At 39.3% G+C, this 20,692-nt stretch overlaps 2 protein-coding genes across 2 annotated transcripts in view; one reads left to right on the top strand and one right to left on the bottom strand.

Annotated features, from left to right (window-relative positions):
* The window catches only part of LOC115623150 (teneurin-m), a 222,303-nt gene that overhangs the window by 53,863 nt on the left and 147,748 nt on the right, over positions 1-20,692 (bottom strand). The gene's annotated exons all lie outside the window — the stretch shown is intronic.
* LOC115623151 lies at positions 5,191-6,558 on the top strand. The gene is made up of 3 exons (XM_030517361.1): positions 5,191-5,327; positions 5,387-5,652; positions 5,712-6,558. The coding sequence occupies exons 2-3, from the start codon at positions 5,392-5,394 to the stop codon at positions 6,252-6,254; spliced, it is 804 nt and encodes a 267-aa protein (XP_030373221.1). The 5' UTR covers positions 5,191-5,327; positions 5,387-5,391; the 3' UTR covers positions 6,255-6,558.

Genomic DNA, 20,692 nt, shown 5'->3' with positions numbered 1-20,692 from the left:
TGTGTGTGTGTGTGTGTATGATTCTATAAGTAGGAGGTGTGTGCATTGCATTCGCAATTTGCTTTTGTTTGGCTTAAAAAGCGCGTTAAATTTCATCATCATTATCATCATCGTTATCGTTATTGTCATCGTTATTGTTGTTGTTGTTCGTTCGTTCTGTTGTCATGGCATGCGCTTTTGTTTGCTTGCATTTACAGCAGTGCGCGTGTGTGCCTGTGGGTGTGTGTGTGTTATGGTGCGCAACGATAAACAACAAATGTTGGCAAATTGTACGTAAAGGATAATGAGAATGGAAGTATGCGTTAGTGTGCTCACCAAGTCCTACATCTGCACATTCTAGCTTTACTTTTCGAAAATAACTACTCGTATTGCTGGTGTATGGGTATGGAATGAGTTAAAGGATCAATGACTCTGATTCGGAAGAAGTTTATCTTAATGTCCTAATACAATTCTTGTAAATAGTGTATTATTCTTCTCTGTTTTATATATATTTAATTCTATCGTATCGGAAAATAATGAAAAGCGAACAAAATGGATTTAATTTACACCAACCAAAGAAACTATACCTACTTATCATGGAAAATTTCGCCTCAATTTGTAATTTGTAGATTTCTTGAATCAGTTGGTCTGACTGAGTCAAATGGTCTAGTTAGGTGATCTTTAGAGTATGAGAAACACAATTAAAAGACATTGTCTAACATAGTCCAATTATTAGCTCTGCTTTTAGGTAGAGGTTTTTAGGGTTTAGGGTCCTTACAAATTCACAGATTACTATTTAGGTAGGATCCTTGTAGTTTTATTTTTCATTCATGGCTCATAATACCACAAACATAACCTGCATTTATACAATTTTCATTGAGCCCAGAAACATTCGTTATCAATTTCGTACACTTACGTTCGAGGGTTGTTAAATTTTTAGAGCAATCATAAAATTGTTCATACGTACCTAAAAAGAGAAGAAGAAGCAGAAAGTTGTAAAATTAGTACAAAAAATCACTTTAGTATTTAGGTGGCTTATAATAAAGAAAAACCTAAACCTAACTCAACTTCCATCGTGTGTTCTGTCGCTGCCCAAATGCGATATGCAATGGCTTACAACATTCAATAAAAAAACACTTAAAATTCTATAAGCAGCTTTCAACACACAAACACACACACAAACAGAGATATACACATACGAGCACATCACTTGCCACTAAGTTTTTGGTTACGGCTTATAGTCGAGGCTCTGCCGAGCTGTCAATTGCTGGCCACACACTCTACACAAAGTAAAAGTAACCCTTGCCAGCCAACTCGAACGCCTTGAAACACACAAAAATGGAGAAAAAATGAAAATAGGGAAAAGCTGTAAAAAGAAGGAACTAAAGCAATTTCAAATTGAAAACTGCTTCAAATTAATCAAATGCCTTTGAAGGCAGTGGCAGCCATTAAGCGGCCAAAAAAAGAAAAGAAAAGGCCAAAACCAAAGTTGGAAGCGCACGGAAATGTCAGTCAGTCACAAAGACGAGCAAGTAAGCAACAGCAGAGCAAATCAAACCGCAGGAAAGAGGAAATTCAACCCCATTTCGGGCGGGTAAGCCCTTTATCGTTCCGAGTGCGCGTTCATACTCGTATGTGCCTGTATGTGTGCCACGCATTAAATCGATAACACGATTTTTCAAGACACACAACTGCGTTAAATTGTCAGTTTCATTACGTGGCAGTTTTTTTTAGCCCGCTTCCCATTCCGTTTCAACTTTTTCTATATATATTTTTTTTAAAGCCAAATCACTACGTCTGCGCGTGAGTGAGGCAGATCGGTTCCTCCGCACCCGAGCCGGCGTGCCGCTTGCGACAAACGATTTTTCAACTTGGCGCATCAGCGTCTGGCATTTCATTTGGTTGCTGTTGAGTTTTTCTGGTGGTTTTGGCGGAGTAAACTCAATTTTTGGGGCCAACACATGCACTTCTGAGGATGAGAGTCCTTTTGCCAGTCTCGACGGTTGCGAGTTCAACAAACATTTAACTGATTGCCCGGGCGTGTGCGTGCGCTTTGCTTGTTGCCTGATTTTTTGATTTGCTATACACCTGGGACTGAAACTGGAACTGTAACTGGAGATGGAAGCCACTCGACTTGAGAGACGACCACGAAAATGTTTAGCTTATTTGTTAGCAGTGGAAAATAAATTGTCTGTGCGTGCAGTAATTGTAAATTACATTTTTGTTTTGTGTGGTGGTGGTGGTGGCGGCGCCGGCCTGCTTTTTCACACTACTCTATAATGGCAGAGCGGGCTGGGCGTAGTAAAGACACCAGAAATGTCAGTAATGTAGCCAATGTTATTGACACCTCTTGTTGTACGCTATGAATTTTTGATCGGCACTAAAAGCTTTGGCCTCCAAGCGAAATGGGGAACTGCAGCATGTTAGGAGGGGAGGGATTGCTCTGATTCCTATGTGGTTTGGCTAGTTTTATGTGTACTTGTATGTGTTTATTAATATGCGAAATAATATAGGCCATCCGGGCACTGGCTTGGCATATATACGAGCCGTTGAGTGGTGTTGGCTATGAAATGCAAGATGAATGACAAGCAGTATTCGACAAGCATAGAATATAAGATGAAGATAATATGCAGAGCTAGCTATATTGTGTAAGCTTGGATTCGTTCAATTCCCAATTGGTAGTTATGCTTTATTGTTCAAATAATAGGGATATCAACATTTGGAGAAATGTCAATGTTAAAAGTTGAGGAATTTGAAATGAGTTGAATAAATAAATTTCTTTCTAGTTTATAAATGCTATGGCAATTTCCTAATTCAAATTGTAAAACAAATTACAACTTGTATTATACTCTCAAGCTTAAGCTTTGGAAAGAGATACTCGTGCAGTTTTGTAACACAATTTCATTTAAGTAAGCAAAAATTTCTTGTCTTGTATTTCCTGTCTTCGCCCATATCGGCCCACAAGCCATAAGTCAAACTGTCAAACTACCCAACTATTCGAGCGCAGTCGCCTCTAATACACCGTGCAAAATCAATAACCATAAACCAAACTTCTTATGAGCGGCAAGCACCTTGCACAGGCCGCAACCAAATCATACCCATAATAAAAATTTGGCCCAGAAGTATGCCACATGCTTGGGGAAATCACTAAATTCTTGACGCTACGCGCGCCACACACGGAAGACGTGCCAACGAACAAAGCCAACGTACCTCATAATTTATGTAGCAGTCAAGTTGCATAAAAACACACACATACCTGAATGTATATATCTATCTATGAGTGTGTGTGTGTGTAAGCGCGCACAAAACTATGCATCTATTTCACCTACCACGTTGATAACTGAGACTGCTTATCACGCCGACAGCTACGAGGACTTGGAAGGATAAGAACGAGGATGAGGACGAGAAGGTCGACTGACTGGCTGACTGACTGTATGTGACATTTGCATGCTTACTTAAACAGCAAAAAGCAGCAGAACCAACATTCAAAAATGTGCACAGTGGTTCGACATTCGAGGGAATTGATTAATCGAATGAAGATTTTCTTTTTTTTAGAATATTTTTATAAACGACTTTTATGCCAATACTTCTGATTTAATGTGCAATTTAGATGTTTGTAAACGTTTTGTTTTAAATTGATTTTTTAATTAAATAATTTTTCATTTTAAAAATAGTTTTTCTTTGCAACCCCTAGAGCAGACATTATTCTTTTAATAATTGCTAGCATTTAAACCCCTTTTAGCTATAAGTTAATGTGAAATACACGATAGTGGCGAAATGAAATGAATAATATTAATAATCTCTGAGTAGAAAACATCATTTTCTTAGATTTCAAATGTATGCAGGTAAGGTGTGTAGGAGACGCCCTACGCTTCTAATCAATTCTGCCCTCCATAAATATCAAGTCGGACTCAATATTATACCAATGTGCATGGTGCACACATATGCGGCACGTTTGGGCTGCCTGCCGTCAGCCATGCTATACATTTTGGTGCTTGAAATTTTCTCAATGTGCCACTACCGCCAATGCGGTAGTGCTCCACTGGCTTGGTGGCTGCCAGTAGGCAGAGTTGTAAGCAGCAGGCGGCGCATTGTCGACGTCACATCAGACACGTGTGTAGTAAAAATCAGACGTGTGCTAGTGGCAGCCGTGACTTGGCCCCATTCCGCCCTCCCCTGCAGTTGTGTTGCTCCTTCGTTCGCCGGTCCTGCCGGCATGGACGAGTATGTTGTGCTTTGATTGCCAGCACGTTACCGTACAATTTTCGGTATGATGGCGGCAACATTTCATGATTTCTTGTACGTGTTTCTAGCCGAGAACACGCGCCACCCAGAGACATTGCCCTGGCCAAGTTAGTTGGGCTTGCAGACAGGAGAGGAGGCAAGCTGGCTGCCAGAGTGGGCTGGTTAGGCAGCCAGACAGGACATGCCGTTCTAACCGTTTCTCCTCTATAACTACTTCTTCTATAAGTTTTACATATCGGCGCCATAATGTATGCACGTTTTTGTATATGACGCTGCACTGCGCCTCTGTGTTTGTTTGTCTGGTGACTGATGATGGTTTCGTTTTGTGTGCTCCACACACGAGAGTGTGTGTGTGTGTGTTCAGCACCTAGAAGTGAAGTACACTAAAGCACCAATAGAGTTTGCTGGTAATAAATCAATGACGTTGTTAGTGGCTACATGTGTGGGAATAAGTTTGGGGTGTGTGTCTGTGTGTGTGTGTGTGCGTAGGAGCTCTATTTTTAGTCCTTGATACGCAGGGCGCGCTTTTTGTGACTACACTTTTAAATGTGGCACCTAGATGTGGGCAATGATTTATTGATTGTGATTGGGCTGGCCATCAAAAGGGGTTCAAGCTTAATTGAAGCGACGCAGAACATTTTGGGGCATAAGTGCTTCCTTTCTACAAGTATAGTAGCTGAGTCTTAGGTCGGACAAGCCTTCCGCCATTCTCTTCTGAAATTTTAAATGAACAAAAGAGCCCCATTGGAATTCTTACGATAAAAACATTGGGTTACTAAACAAAGCAATCGAAAGGAGAGATATAAAAAACAAGTCTCTAAAATGACGCTTTTATGTACATCCTTTGTATAAAGCAAGGCATATAAAGATTATTCCTGTACGTCATGGAATACATTTCAGAACTATGTATGCAGTTATAAGTCTTCAGTCACTTCCAATCACATTAGTTTTGTTTCTGTAATCATGATCAAACAATAAACTCATTTTAAATCACAAATTTTTAGTAAGATACGTTTTGAACACAGACAGACGAACAAATTTTAAAAAACAAATTAAAAAAAAAAACTTCTTACCACTTGTCCTCTAAATCAGAACCTAACAGGGTAAGTGTGTATCGATTATGCCTTTTTTTTGTCTGCTTAGCCTCGTTTGTATGATTAAGGGAAAATGCCTGACCTTCACGGATCGGACGAAGTCTGGAAGTTACGTTTTGTAGACATCATCAAGCCCTATCCGAACCACACCTTGGCGAATGTTACTTTTAAAATTTTACGCTTCTTTTACCCCCCGTCGGCATTACAAATGGTGGATATAAGGCATGTGGTGCAGAACCCAAAACTAAGCCACTGGAATGCCACTATGTTTGTTGGTTTTACAATACTGATGGGTGTCATGTCGTATCTAATCTACAAACACTATTTCGAAATTGTAAGCTTACGGATAATTTCGCGGTTTCCATAGGACCTAACATTAGTTTTATATTCTAGAAACCTATTGTACGGGAAGAACCTGAACGTTTGAATGAACTGGAAACGCGAATGAAGCAGAAATATGGATCGGAATATAAATTAGGAATTTGGCAGCGCAAAGATCTGCCTGTTCCCAGTCCTGGTAGCAGCACGCACCTTCAAAACAACATGGTTGAAGAAAACGAAATGAACTGGATAAGCGAGTCCAGTAATACGGGTTCTTGTGACGGACTGTTGCCTGAAAATGCTGACAATCCAGCCAAGTCTGTGGGCCTTAATGCCGAAAACAACACAGTGCTCGAACAGTTGCATGTGGAGGAGCAGCGTGAGATCGATATCCCTGAGGATTTGGGGGCAAACGCACCCAGGGAGAGCAGCAGTCGTGGAAGCGTTAAGTTTAATAAGCAAGTAAAGTGTCGTATTTTCGATGGCAAGACTCAGTTGGATTTGGATATAGAAGAGAAAGATGATGCCGATATGAGCTCACAAATTCAGCAAACGGTCAAAGAGAATTTAGCACCGCGAAACCCAAAGGTGCCCAAGCAAACCAGATGGCGCTAAGAAAATGAGTAGCGAGAGTGAAAACAGGGATCGGAAAACAAGAAAACCGTGGCGGTAAGAAAAAACTCGAACTGCAATACAAAGCTTTCTATGCCCGAGCAAAATTGTTGAAGTGCTCTTGAGCTTTTTTCTATTGATGTTCAAACACCTTGAAATGTATCTGCTTTGAAAATATTTGAGACAACTGACGGTTAAACGTTAAAATGAATGGATATTAGGTTCCTTTTAATTTTAGAACATTTAACATATTTTGGGAACTTATCCAAATGTAATAAAATTATATAATTTTGGAGATTTAAGGAAACTAGAACGTTTTTTTTTTTTTTCTGTGAATGAAGCATGCAAATATATGGCTGAATTGTAATTTCATTTGAATAAATGGTCCACATCGTAAAATTAAAAATAAAAATTGGAAATGAAGCGCATTTTAAGATAATTGTGTGGCTGATGCCACACGCCTCTTTCTATCGATGATACAGCTCGTCATATTTGCAGCTCCAAGTTGATTTAATCTCTTCGAATTTCATAAAATGATTGCGTTTTTTTGGCATTTTCTTCTTCAGCTTCATTCTTCAAAGTTCACACACACACACACACACACACACACACACGCACACTCTCTCGTACATGGAGAGTGTCAGCTTTGGCTCAGCATGCAATAAAATGAAGTGATTTCAGTTTTATGTGCGAGTGTGCGAGTGTGGCTGTCTCTGTGTGTGCCCTTTTGAGTTTGGTTGTAGTGGCCGGAGGATGAGGATGGGTCTGTGTGTGTGTGTGTGCGAGCCTGGCAGATACTGCACACAGGGATTAGTGCGCGTCGGCTTTGCGTGAAGCGTTGAGGCAATCATTTGGCAGCGCATGTGTCGGATTATTTTGTTGCTTTGGTTTTATTTAAATTTGTTTTTCTCCGTCCGCTGTGAGCTACAAGCTACAAGCTGCGAGGGTGCCTTTGGGTGCTTTTGCTCTTGCCACAAAAGCTGACAGCTTGCGCCAGCTGAAAAGTATGCTAAGCTTTTGGGCAAACAAATTAATGATTGCCGCCGTCAAGCAAATAAATCAAAAGCTTCACAAAAGCGAAATGCGCTTTAAGTGCTAACGCTTTAAAGTGGCTTCACACTCTTTTCACTCAACCCCTCCCTCACTGCTTTTTTTCAAAACTATTTTCCCTCTATTATGTGTATATATTTCTCGTGGTTTTTGTTTTTGTTGTTGCGGTCGTTGTCTTTGGCCCACTTGGCACCATTGACACAGCATAAATATCCGTGTGAGGCTGCTATAATTTATAATCTTTGCTCTGGCAGCAGCAACACAGAATCAAAAGCAATAACAGCAACGACAGTTTTCTACGAGCTGTCTCTACATAAAACAACAAAATATTTGTGCTTTTTTTGTGCAGCCAGTCAAAACTGCCGTGTGCAGCAGCCATTCAATGGCCGAGCCTCATGAGCTTGCCTCCCCCCGCAACCCAACAGCACAAATATTTTGTTAGTTGTGTTTCCGCCTGATCCCCATCCTCGATATCACTACTCGTTTGCCGACGGCTCTGTGTATAGTTTATGGCATTATTTTTGTGTACATCGGTGTGTTTGCATAGTTTTGACAAAATGAGGTCAAAAGTTTATTGGCTAACATTTTGCACAAATATGTGTGTTGTTATGTGGGTGTCTTCCTAGCAGAGAGTGTGTGGTAAAGGTGTGAGTGTGTGTGTGTTTGTACACATTACTGTCAGAAGCAGCTCTGTTGCATAGTTTTTGGCATTTGGACACAGGTCTGGATAATAAATGTGGCGCTTGCAAAAAACTATTGAACATTTTTTCGTTGTCACCTGACAAGAGACAAATTTTAAATATATTTTCGAATGCTTTAAATAGGTTAACTTAATGCATCATTCGTTTGTGTGAGGATATTGCCGATAATGGAGGTCAACTATAAGCCTTTTAGATCTGTTTCGTGCAAAGTAAAAAAATTATTAAAAAGCATTTAAATTTGACCTTGTTATTCAGTTTATCAGACGCTTTTGGTGCATACATTGAAAAGATATATCCATATGGCTTTAGACATGAAATTTCTTCTAAATATGCATTGTCTATATATCGCAACAGCCAGTAAACCGTATAATCCTAATTAAAGTTTTGCACATTTTCTATATAACAACAATGAGAAACCACGCGCTCACCAACCTAATTACAAACCATGCGGCTAACCTAACAATGAGGAGGAATATCAAAATAAATTATTGAACAACCGAAAACTTTCCACTCCAATGTTTTTAATATGTTATAAGAGCAACAAAAACCAACAGGAATTAAACAGAAACCTAACAAAAATGGCCAAACTAAATTACACGCACACAAAACCCAACTGTCAAATACGTTAAATTTTAAGCTATTTAAATTATGACCATCGGGGAAAAAATGTAATGCTGTTCTTGTTGTTATTGTGGTATTAAAATGTTAACATTTATGTTTATAAACATGGCATGAGCAGCGAGAATGTTGCCTGCAAACTATTTTAATTATTTATAATAAATCGCTTAATATGTTTGTCAGTTACACACACACAAACACACACACACACTCACACACCCAATAATAAGGATATCCATGCACAAGGCGCACTCAATGCACGCATACATACGGCGGCAATGTGTGCTTTTTATCTTTTGTTCGTTTATTTTCAAAATGCCCCTGAGAGTATGCTAAACAAAAATACCGCAACAACGCAACGCCGCAGCATGTGCGTGAAGGGCATACCCACCAATTGCTCTGAGCAGGATGGACGGGGCGTGCTTGAAGGGATGGTTTTATTTCAATGATGTTGTGCTTTAAAATGTGGCACACATATCTGTGTGATGATGGCTGCCATTTAAATGAGTTCATGCATAACAATCCATTTAGCCACAGGGCCAGATCTACGCTTGACTACAAATCGTGCAAATTTTTCGGACATCCAGGAACAGCCTTCGTTTGCATTGCTAATAGTTGGCCAAGTTGATGACAGTCGCACATTTCGACTAAAAACCACTTTCTATTTAACGTCAAGAAAAACTTGGCTATAATAGGCATAAATTGATTATTTTGTCCACAAGCATTTTCAAATTATATTTATATTTATATTATTTATTTCTTAAATTAAAATAAAAAACATTCCCTTTTTCGACAAATTCGATATTTTTGTTACATTAATTTCAATTCTACTTAATTTATTGAATGACTTATCACAACGGATTTGAATATTTGATAAGAATTAAATTAGTTCATTTCATTTATGTAATTTAAAGTTATTATTAAAGACACAACCCACACAAAAGTCTGTCCTACCCCTTACTATGAAGCCCATGCAATTAATTTACTATACTTATGGCGAATTTGAAGGAATTATGGAACGTGCCTCAGCCTTTCATATCTGCACCCCTTGCATTGAACACATGATAGAGAACTTTCTTTCCGTCGTTTCCCTTTCCACATACAAGTATAGCTCATGCCCCCGACAATAATACAGCTTCAGTGTAGCATATAACCATCATCATAAAGGCATTGATTAAATGTTTAATGAGGGTAGGCTGCATAAAGTATGAAGATAACCCCATGCAAGCCTTCTGAAGATACACAAACATACGCATACATACATATGGCTGGGGGCTATCAACCCCTTGAAAAACTTCATTGTTAGACTTAGCTTGCAATTTTTCAGCCACAACCTATGCGGTGACTCATTTTTTGTCGTTTGTATGACAGATTTGTCATGTCTAGGTCGCTGTCACTGACAGCAGTTTCCACTGTACCTCAATGTTATGTCTTTCTCTTTCTTTGAAAATTAATTAAATGCCAACTAAATGGCATGAAAGTCTGGGCAGAGATTACTGGCTAGATGAGGTCTGACATGCGGGTGTCGTAATTTGAGGCCTTATGAGTGAGACGACAGAGCGAACAATAAGGAATGCCAGCTTGCGGCTGTTAAGCTGTCAAAGATCTAGATGGGAAAAATATACAAATATTTTTGCATGGAAACGGGTAGGGGCAAGGGCAGGTGGCAGGGGCACGGCCATAGCTTCGGTTTCCCAATTATGCTATTTGCTTACCAGCACGTCACTCATATGTCAATAGGATCGAGGTATTAACGCTTTGCTAGGGGCACACCTAAGCCCAGTCAACGATTTTCCATTGTGGCTTTGATAATTAAGCCAGACATGCAGCTTTTGGGCCTGGCCAACTAACTAACCGACTAACTAACTGGGTGTTGTTGTCCAGATGTCCAGTTGTTGCTGTGTCGCTTGACTTTAAACTAATGCACGTAATTGCTGTCATTATGTCGTTTGTGATTATTAGAGTTGGTTTCCCGGCGCTCTACCGTATGTATGCGAGCGTCTGTGTCGTTGCATACAATTAGGCGCACTAAAAGGTAAATCTCATTTATCAATCACGATGAGGCCTGCGTGTGTTCTCTATATGCGCTGCGGCTGACAGCTACGATATTTGATAATTTGCAAAAGCAGCATTGATAATAATGTTGATGCCAAGCACATACACAAAGACACACACACACACACACATATACCCTCTTAAACACTCTACTGCACAGTGGGGCAAATGTGATGCATTTGAAATTAAACTTAAATCTCTGTGATGATGGTTCCTGGGTATTGCTTAGTTCATGAAAAGCTGTATAGCTATTAAGATAGAACTACTCAACTGTTCAAGGAATAGTGCTAGAAAAGAAACAATAATAAATGGCTGGTCGTTATTATAAAAAAATTGTTGATTTACGAGTACAAGGAAGCCCATGAAAACAATTTATGATTAAATGTGGGAAAGCAATAACTATGCATTGTATCGTATTCGGTTACATGCTGATGCTGCAAAAAGGGTCAACATTTCCGCATCCCTTTCTCGATATGGGGTCATTGTGCATATTTCGTTCAGTGTTTATTGGCCTGTTTTTAGGTCCCATCTGGAGAGCTGTAATGCGAACATTACATAAAAACGAGTGCGCCCACACTTGACCATTTGCGTATCCGCTCGTCCATTGCAATGCTTGTTAATAGCCTTGACTTTCGACTCGCATTTACGCAAGAAAATGCTAAACACAAAACGGTATTAAATGTTATGTGATCATGTGTTTGACCTCCCAAAATGTAGACCATACCCACACCCATACCCAGCAACATCAAACACACACACACACACATAACCCACACAATGGCCGGAGTAAAGAGGGAACTGGAAATCTTACTTTCTTGAGCGAGAGTGGAAAAGTTTTGCCTTGCGATGGCAGACAGCAACATATTGTCGCACTCTATAAATTATGCGCATAACCGAGAGCAACGAGCAAGGAGCAGCATCTCAAGCAGCATGTAAAGCACACACACACACACACACGTACAAGCATACACATATGTATGTGTACATAAACGTATATACATACAAGTATATGCATGTATGTGTAACTGTGAGGTTTCGGTCTCGGTCTTGGCAAAGAAAGAGAAACCAACCAAGCAGAACTATTACAATGGCAAAAAGTTTAACGAGTCATGTGAAAGTCTCTGCCTGCCTGGATAACTACCCTCAAATCTCTGGCTGAAGACGTATACGTAGACGTAGCAGGGACCATCAGCTGGAAGAAGAAGGCTGACGTTTTGAGTATGTATTGAGGTTAGAGGGGTTAAAATTTACTATTATTGCTTTGCCGGCTGTGCTTCAAGTTTGCCATGCGTTTAGCATTGTGTGTGCATGTGTAATGGGCTTAGGATTAACCACAGGATTGGGTTAGACTATTTGCACTTAAATACACGGGATTTTTCGCAGCAAAGGTGCGGCCTTCTCTTTTGTTTGTTTGTTAGTTATGGGCCTTAAAACTTGTCACACTTGTCAAGCCGACTTTGAAAGTGTCTGGCAATTGGAAAAGCTAAGCACGAGAATGCTACTCGTACATAAAGCTCACAATATTCTAGCTAGAATATAACATAATATTATAGCCGAAAACTAATGCCACGAATTGGCCAAAAGTTTAAGTATTAAGAAACAAATCAGGCGCAAGAGAAACAAAACACAAAAGAAAATAAGTTGAAATTGAAAACCTCCATAAATAAGAAAGTAGCAGCAGCTGCAAAAATTTAGGCGAAAAGAGTTGGAAGCTTTTAAAGTTTTTCCATCTGGCAACAGACAGCATACAGATTGAAATACATTCTCTAGTGAAGCTCAGACGTTCAATGAAGGGGAAAAGCTAAAGATATATATCAACAACTCATTCTCATTGTGAAGAAATAATTGATTCATAATCTACCAGTACTTGCTCACACATTTCAAAAGCTTACTGGCAACTGATTGCTTAGTTTTATATCAACAGCTGAAGGCCGATTATGAATGCAGCTAAAGAGCGATTAATCACTGACATTTTTCTCTTGAGAATTGCTTGTAAATCTAATTTCAGAGTAGCCAATTATTTCATTATTTACCGTGTTATTTATTGTGCCATTTATTTGTACTATTTTTATTTTTCATACATGTATTATTTATATGAGCAATGCACGGCAAATGGACACGCGATTGATCAGATTTTCTTTGTGCGATCGTAGTTTTAATAGAATTATAAATGTGGCTTCTACCCACATTCATGCACATTCATGTATATTCATAAATTGGAGGAACTACCGCGTTGAACCGTAGCCAAAACACGGACGCCTATTAAAGAGATTTTTTCGGACATCGTTTTTTTTCTATATGCGAACCACTTTTATTGTTGTTCTGGTTAGGGAGAAAAAGTGCACACACACAAAATATTCCCTAAGGACTGCGTGTATGTTCACATGCAGGCTACTGGCCAACAGTAACAAAAACAACAGTAACTTGTAGCTATTTGGCACACTTTTGCCGACGAACAGAGGAGGGAGGAGAGAAGCGAGCATGTGCGCCTAAAAGGCGACCGTGTTATTTTAGCAAACGTTTAGAGCGATAAAAATGCAAAGGGCCAACAGCAAAAACATAAAAGCAGGAACAAAGAGCACTGTTTTTGTTGTCGCGTTGTTGTTAGTTGCATAAATTTGTTGCGCGTGTTTTGTGTGTGTGTGTGCGTTTGTTGTTGTTGTCGCTGTAGCTGATAAAACAGCGTCAAAAAAGTGTCGCCAAGGGAGCAACTTAAGTAAAATTGCGCAGCTAAATATATATACATATATTTGGTATATATGTATGCGTATGTGTGTGTGCGTAAGATATATACAAACATATACATATGTATTTGTGTATGGATGTGTATACAGTTATGTATGCAGATACACAATCAGGCCTCGCTGGCAGGCAGTTGGCAAACAAGCTGTGGGTATAAAAAAGTTTTAAATACACATTTGTATAAAGTTTGACTTTTTCCACAATTTCGCTCGCTGTAACTTTTTACTGCGTTTTTTTTTTTTTTTTTTTTTGTAGAAGCTTGAGAGCAAAAGAAAGCGAGAGGGTAGAAAAGACAATTGTCGGAGGTAGCTTTAAATATTAAAAATGCAAACAATATGAGGCATAATAAATGAGGCAAGTAGCTCAGAAAAGGCATTTTGGGTATTTCAGGCAAATTTTTAATGCATTTTAAGTAAGTGCTGTCTGCTTTTAGGCGCAAACAGAAGGTACATGGAAGATATGTTAATTTAGTAAAAAATATTGGCGTAGCCGAGGAAATTATTAAAGACCTTTGAATGTACTGCGCCCTAATTTACGGAGTTTAGAAAAAGTGTTCAGCGCTTAGACAGTTCCTTATTCGTAAAAGCAAACTGATAATGACTGTAATTATAGTTAGTTAGTCCTAGGCAACAGTATACTATAGTTTTCAATATATACAGAAGAAGAGAAGAATATAGTAGTGTTAAAGTTTTAGAGATGTTCGATTTATTATTCTATTTTAGTAATTTGTAAGTGATTATTTATACTTAGATAAAGATAAAGGTTTGATATAGATTGCTTGTATGCTATTACTTCAACCCAACTTGGAATTATTCAACGATAAAAGTACAATCAATCAAATTTACTTCAATCTTTATCAATTATTTAATAAATCTACAATCTGCAAAGGCACTGATTTCTAATGGCCATTGATGATAAGTTCAGCAACAATATACAGTCTTGCCTTGAAGACTTCTACAAGCTAAACGATAAACAGGCGATGGTTCAATGCTCTTGAAACTTTTCCCCAGTCCACAACTATTGCCTTGCAATGTACTCGCATATGCAGGGGCGAGTAAAGAAAGTAACTATAACTTTTTTCCATCACTCACATCAGCGTCATAACGTCTCATATACGAGTATATAGAACCCGCACGAGCTGCGGCTATAGTCCACTGTGTACATATACAGGCCACACTCACACACACATTTATATCTCTATTTACAATTTATTCACCGCATAAAGGTAAATAACGTTGCAACAAGCATTGCATACACCCAGGCGCATGGCACGTAGTGTGTGTGTGCTCGTTGGTTTGCCATACAAATCCCAAAACCATTTCACTAATTGAAATGAATTTTCATACGTACGCGACGAGCACGAGTTGATGTAGTGAGTAAACTTGGGCTTTCGTGCAGCCATAGCCAAGGTGTGCCTGTATCCGGGTGTATGTGAGTGTGAGTGTGTGCATGAGCCAGAAGCTAGACAGCTTCGTGTCGCAGCACAAAATTGCAATGACCTCGGGCAACAACAACAATGTTGTCAAGAAAATGGCAGCAACAAGAAAAGTAGAAAACTTTGTGCAGTTGAATGACTCGTGAGCAACAAGCGACAAATTGAAACTTAAAGTCTTAAAGCACACTGCAAATGTTGAGGACGCTCAGAGTCCAATATATTCACAGTATACGTATTTAGTGTTCGATGCAGTTGGGAAATAATGCTTTGATTTATGTATTGAGCTGCTACTTCAAGCTTTAAAGTGGGATGCTCTGATGACAAAATGCTGCTGAGCGTGGGGACTCGACTAGTGGAAGAGTAAGCTGATTTAAATTGTGTTCTTTTTATGTCTAGAGAGAGACGTTTAAGTAGACCCATGGCAGATATAATAAAGCAACATGTTAGAGCACAGTTAGAGAATGTAAATGGAACTCTTTATAAATAAATTTTCTAAGTTTACTAAGCAGGCCCCTAGTAAAAATCGTAATCAAAGGTGTACCTATTTATTGCTCAACATTCAAGCTTAGTATTAGTTAATTATGTAATAAGAATACAAAAAACTCCATCGCCATATAGGTTTCCCCCAGTCTCTTTAAAGATTTCCATACATTCCGGCTTTATTATTTACATACACCCGAAAAAATGGTTGTTGCTTTTAACTTATATTTTAAACATTAGTGCGTTCCAGCGTTTGCAAACATTATAAGTATAATTAAAGATGCATATGAAATGGCTTGGGCTTAGCCCAGCCCAACAACAACGGTAACAAATCTCGACATGTCTCAAGACGTTTGTCGTCAACTTAGCAAGAGAAAGTGCTGCCAAGCATGGTCTAAAATGTCTAGGGGAAAGTGCGTGTGTAGTGGAAGAGTGTGTGTTTGTGTGTGTGTCGCCATCTTGCAAGTTATTTAAATAATTATGCAATCTGCTGCCATCTTCCCTGGCAAGCCATAGACGGAGCCTAGCGAAGCGTTTGCCTTGCCAGCCGTTTTCAAGTTCATAATTATGCGGACACGGACAAAATGCATTCTCAACAATTTTTAATTTACTTTATGCAAAAGGCAAATGGCAACACAGTCGACACAAAATATGGAAGGCAGTAAGAAGGCAGGCTTCTCGGCATTTCCCACAACGGAAGTCATCATGCTTATGCTTGTTTACCCACACACACGCACACACATGCGCGTTTACGGTTTTCTCTTTCATTGTGTGAACAAACAGCCACACACACAGCCACACACTCGGCGTATACGTAACGTAATGAGGCTGCTGCTGTGGCAGCTATTGAATTGAAGGCAGCACAGAAGGCGTTGAGCGTGGCGTAAATGCAAAATGGTGACAAAGCTTGCCTGTAGGGGCACACACACACGTGTGTGTGTGTGTGTGTTGCTATTCTAAGCCAGTCAGCCATTTTTTTCCCCGTGCCGCCACTGAGGTAACATTATTTTAATTAACATATTTACGTGCGAGTGTGTATGCGTGTGTGTGTGTGTGTTTGAAAGGTGGCTGCAAAAGCAAAAGGCAACAAAAGCCAAGTTATACACAGACTCGTATACATATGCGTTCCTTCACAGATGCGAGTACTATCTTTCCCTCTTTCCCCTTTGTTGTCGCAGCTGCTATTCGCCTGCGTTTGTGCATTGCAATTTTAATTACATAGACGATGTTGACGAGGCAGGAAATCTTATAGAATGCATTATGCGCCACTGTTCATGTACACGAGAGAGAAATCATTAAAAATTGTTTGAAGGCGGGCATTGAAAACAAAACAAAAAAAAAAAACAAACGCAAAATCATTAAAAACATATAAATTATGCAATGCAGAGATAGCAGGCAAGTAATCGTCCAACCTTAACTCTTCCCCATTGCAGAAGAAAAGAGAACTGAACTGAACTGAGAATACAGAAAACAGAATGGAGCAGCACGGAGCAGCAAGCAATGCTAAAATGCCCGTTCGCATAATTATGCAACATAAAAATGCCACAACTGCAGTCATGATGACGATGCCGGCGACGACAAAAATTGTTTTGTTAATATTTTACATGCCGCTGCTGCATTCTTTAGGTAGGAGGGTCCGTAGCTTGCTTCTCACCTGAGCGCAGCCTGAGCGCAGAAAAGGTAGGGAAAGGTATGTTTGCTCCGGCTTTAGGCTTGGGCACCTACAAGTATTCGTTAACAAATTTCACTTTGCTAAGTTGCTGCAAAAATTGCTGTTAGCTGAAGGCAAAAACCAAGACGTCTAATGAAGTCATAAGTATTTGCTCAAAAATGTCTCAAAAGGCTGCAGAGGCGTAAAGAACGTAGTAGAATATTTTTAGCAGGATATTTCAAGACTGAGTTTATTAAAATAAAATGCCAGGAAACACTTCAATTCTGTTGCAAATATTAATGAATTATTTAAATTATTTATGCCGCCTTTAAGGTAAATAGAAAAAGCTAAGATAAGCTAAAAAGGTTTGAAAAACTAATGCAATTTTTTTTTTAATAGCTTATTTAGTTGCAATTATATACATTTGAAATAATCCTGGATGTTTTTAAAGATAAAACATACATTTAATAACAAACAAAAACTGTCAAATTGTTGGAACTGCAGCAATGTGTTGGCTTAATTAAAATTATTTCGGAATATTTGTAGTTTTTGGTTTTTGTAAATTTAACTAAAAATGAATATTTGGAGATAATCGAATAAACTGTTATAAGAAAAGTTGTATGAAAACGATGGAGATGGTATGAGAAGTATATATTTTTATATTACAAGATCTTTTATTAAAAACAATAACAATAGATGCAAGCTACGAGTTAAATGAATTTCACATTTGTTTTCAACAGAGCTAAACATTCGAAACGATTGCGAAGCATTTAAATAAACATAAATAGCTTTCAATTTAAATACAAGTTGGTTTCTGCTGCTGCAAGCCCATACAAAGCCTACGTACACGTATATGTACGAATATGTACGTAGGAAACGTACTCGAGGAATTGAAACAAAAACCTTGCCAGACCGCATTGGCAGCCATACTCAATATCAATAAATCTTCTACAATCTGCACTCAAAAATCAAAAGGCGCTCACGCAGATACACCGACATATACATAAAATACCAATTTCAAGTTGCCAAATGGTTATTGCAGAGCTATAAATGCAACAAACTACACACACACAGACACACACACACACACACAGACTCTGAATACACAACTATGGAAATGTGTGTAGAACATGGCGAAAGAGAAAAAAGGCACAACCATACAATTTGTAGCTTTGAAAGTATAAAGAAAAGCCAGCATAGCAGTACGTTGGCTTCTGATTTTTTGCTTTTCGTCTTAGCTGGAGCTCGTTATATGTATATACTTTTTTGTGTGTGGCGTTGCGTTGCGTTGCGTTGGTCTGGGGGGTTCGCACTAAATAAAATTAAAATAGTGCCATGTTATTGCGTATACGGCAGGACTGCATGCATATTCATGCGACTAGCAGTGCTAGCATTGCCAGTCTGATAATGCATACAGATGTACTATAGAGTCGGTCGTTGGTACTTAACAGGCATAAAATATAAATTACTACGCTGCGCCACAATAAATTTCAGTTTACGTAAAAACGCAAAATTTATATACACTATAAATGGGCGGTTCCATTGCTTTGGGTGTGGGGCAAAACGAGGTTAGGGGTGAAAAGCCATTATGAATGAATTTAGTAGCAATGGCAGCAAAAGGCGCAACAGCAAAAACCAAAACGTGCTCACTATTTATACAAATTTAAAGCACTTTGTATGGATGGACTATGGGATGGGACTCTTGTTCGTTCGTTTGAGTGTTTGAGTGGTTGTTTGGTTGCTTGGTTGGCTGAGTCGAAATTTATTTGCCGGCCAGGCCCGTCGAAAGCAATAACGACGACGCGCCCCGCAAAATTGTGCCAATAGACAGACAGAGTAGGCAGCGGGGAGGTAGGAGGTAGGGAGCCATGGCCAGTGAATGTCCAAACCGGTGCGCCAAAGTTAGTTGAAGGACACGGACGACGATCTGGCCAGTCATCGTGCATACTACTCGTAGTTTGCCTCCTTAGCCAGACAAAAAGGGGCGAAGCACAGTGTAGGCAGTCAGATTCATAGGCTAGGCGCCATTTTCAAGTTGCTGCTGGTGTGCGTCTGTGTGTCGGTGTGTCGATGTGTCGGTGTCTCGCCTCCGGTCTGTGGTCGGTAGTTAGGCAGCCAACTAGGCAGCCGGTCAATGACAGCAAAAGTTTTACAAACTAACCTCAAAACGATAAAAAATTAAAGCAACAGCAGCAGTTGAAAGCACAAGGAATAAAGCAGAGAGCACAGCGAACAGACTCACATCAAAATGCCGTAACGCGTTGCTACTGCGAGTACATATATACTTGTATATATATGTATAAATAAGTACTTATAGTAGTATAGAAAGCGTAGCACAAGACTTGATGCAGTAAAAATTCAACTAAGTATAGTTCCCAGTTTCGTTGGACGTGTAGAGGAGAGGTTCAGTGTGGGGGTTATGTATTTGCATGACCAATGTCGAGCCTGGCATTGTGTTTCAAGTGCAATGTCTGCATAGCTGCCGCAAGGGCGCGCCCACAGAGCCAAGCCCAAAATAGCTGTAGGATGGACAACTACGGTCAACTATAGACAGGGGGGGAAAGGATGGCAGGAAGGCACTCAAAAATTGTGCGCATGAGTCATTAAAAATGTAAAGCTGATTGCACTTCATTTTTGTTTCTTTTCAAGGCTACCAGTATTTCCCCACCAATGGTTAATGAATGCGCCTAAAAGAATGCAACGACTGTATTAGCTTAGCAAGAGGAATGAAGAGGAGACTCATTTTCGCTGATAATATGATTTAAGGCATATAGTACTCTCAAAAGTATGCGACAGCTCTACTGTTCACTGTGCAATTTAGAGCTTTAAGTGTCGACTCAGCACTCACACATACAACAGCTGGTGCTATGCTTGGCATGCACAAAAGTATGCAACACATTTTCGTTGTTCGCTTGCTGCTTGAATTGCGCCAACTGAAGCAACAAAAACATCGCTGAATCACGGCAAGAGTAGTAGCGAGAGAAAGTGGCGGGAGAGCAATTGGTGCAACGATATCGGGCAGCACATCAATATGTCGACTTCTGTTGAGTATGTAAATGGGTAAATTTTTGTATACCCTCTACCCAAAGGTGAAAGGGTATATTAAAAATTCTACATACATGTATATAATAAATATTTAAGAAAATCGTCTGTTTGTAAGTAGGAACACAGTTCTTTTGAAATTCCGCAAATTACACATCGCTAAATAACTAGATCGCTTGAAAACTCATCCAAAGTTTAATTCAGTCCACAGGCTGTGGCGGGACCCGGAGTGGATATAGCGTATTTAAGAGTCGTACTGATGCTTCTTTGGCATTCTACTCGCTTTTGTTTGTTTATTATCGTTTTAAGTTATTTTTTTTTTACAGTGCTGCGGCAATTTATAAAATTTTTTCTCCTCCACATACAGAAATGTATTTTTATAAGTGTATATGTGTATATGTTTTTAACTTTTGCAAAAACTTTTTGCCTGCCTTATGATAACTCGCCTGGACTGCCAGTTGGCCAACCAACCAATCGTGCTGAATTCCCATTTACGTATGTATTTGCATATGGCGCATAAGCATTTTTTCATGCCATAGTCCCAGTCTCGAACCCATTCCCGCTGTTCTTCGAGTCCCCATCCCAGGTCGTATTAAAAAAAAAAAAAAATGCAGAGGCACCAAATTTTAAACTATAGCATAATATGGGCAAAACCATTTGGTTCAGC

Source organism: Scaptodrosophila lebanonensis, unplaced genomic scaffold, assembly GCF_003285725.1.
Source record: "Scaptodrosophila lebanonensis strain 11010-0011.00,11010-0021.00 unplaced genomic scaffold, SlebRS2 tig00000043-arrow-pilon, whole genome shotgun sequence".
Classification (NCBI taxonomy): Eukaryota; Metazoa; Arthropoda; class Insecta; order Diptera; family Drosophilidae; genus Scaptodrosophila; species Scaptodrosophila lebanonensis.
Note: the sequence above shows the minus strand (reverse complement) of the source record. Positions and strands in the feature narration are given on the sequence as shown.

Coding starts and splice junctions, on each gene's coding strand:
- LOC115623151 (XM_030517361.1), top strand. CDS start 5,392: ATGCCTGACCTTCACGGATCGGACGAAGTCTGGAAGTTACGTTTTGTA. Junction 5,653..5,711: donor ACAAACACTATTTCGAAATT/GTAAGCTTACGG, acceptor TTTATATTCTAG/AAACCTATTGTACGGGAAGA.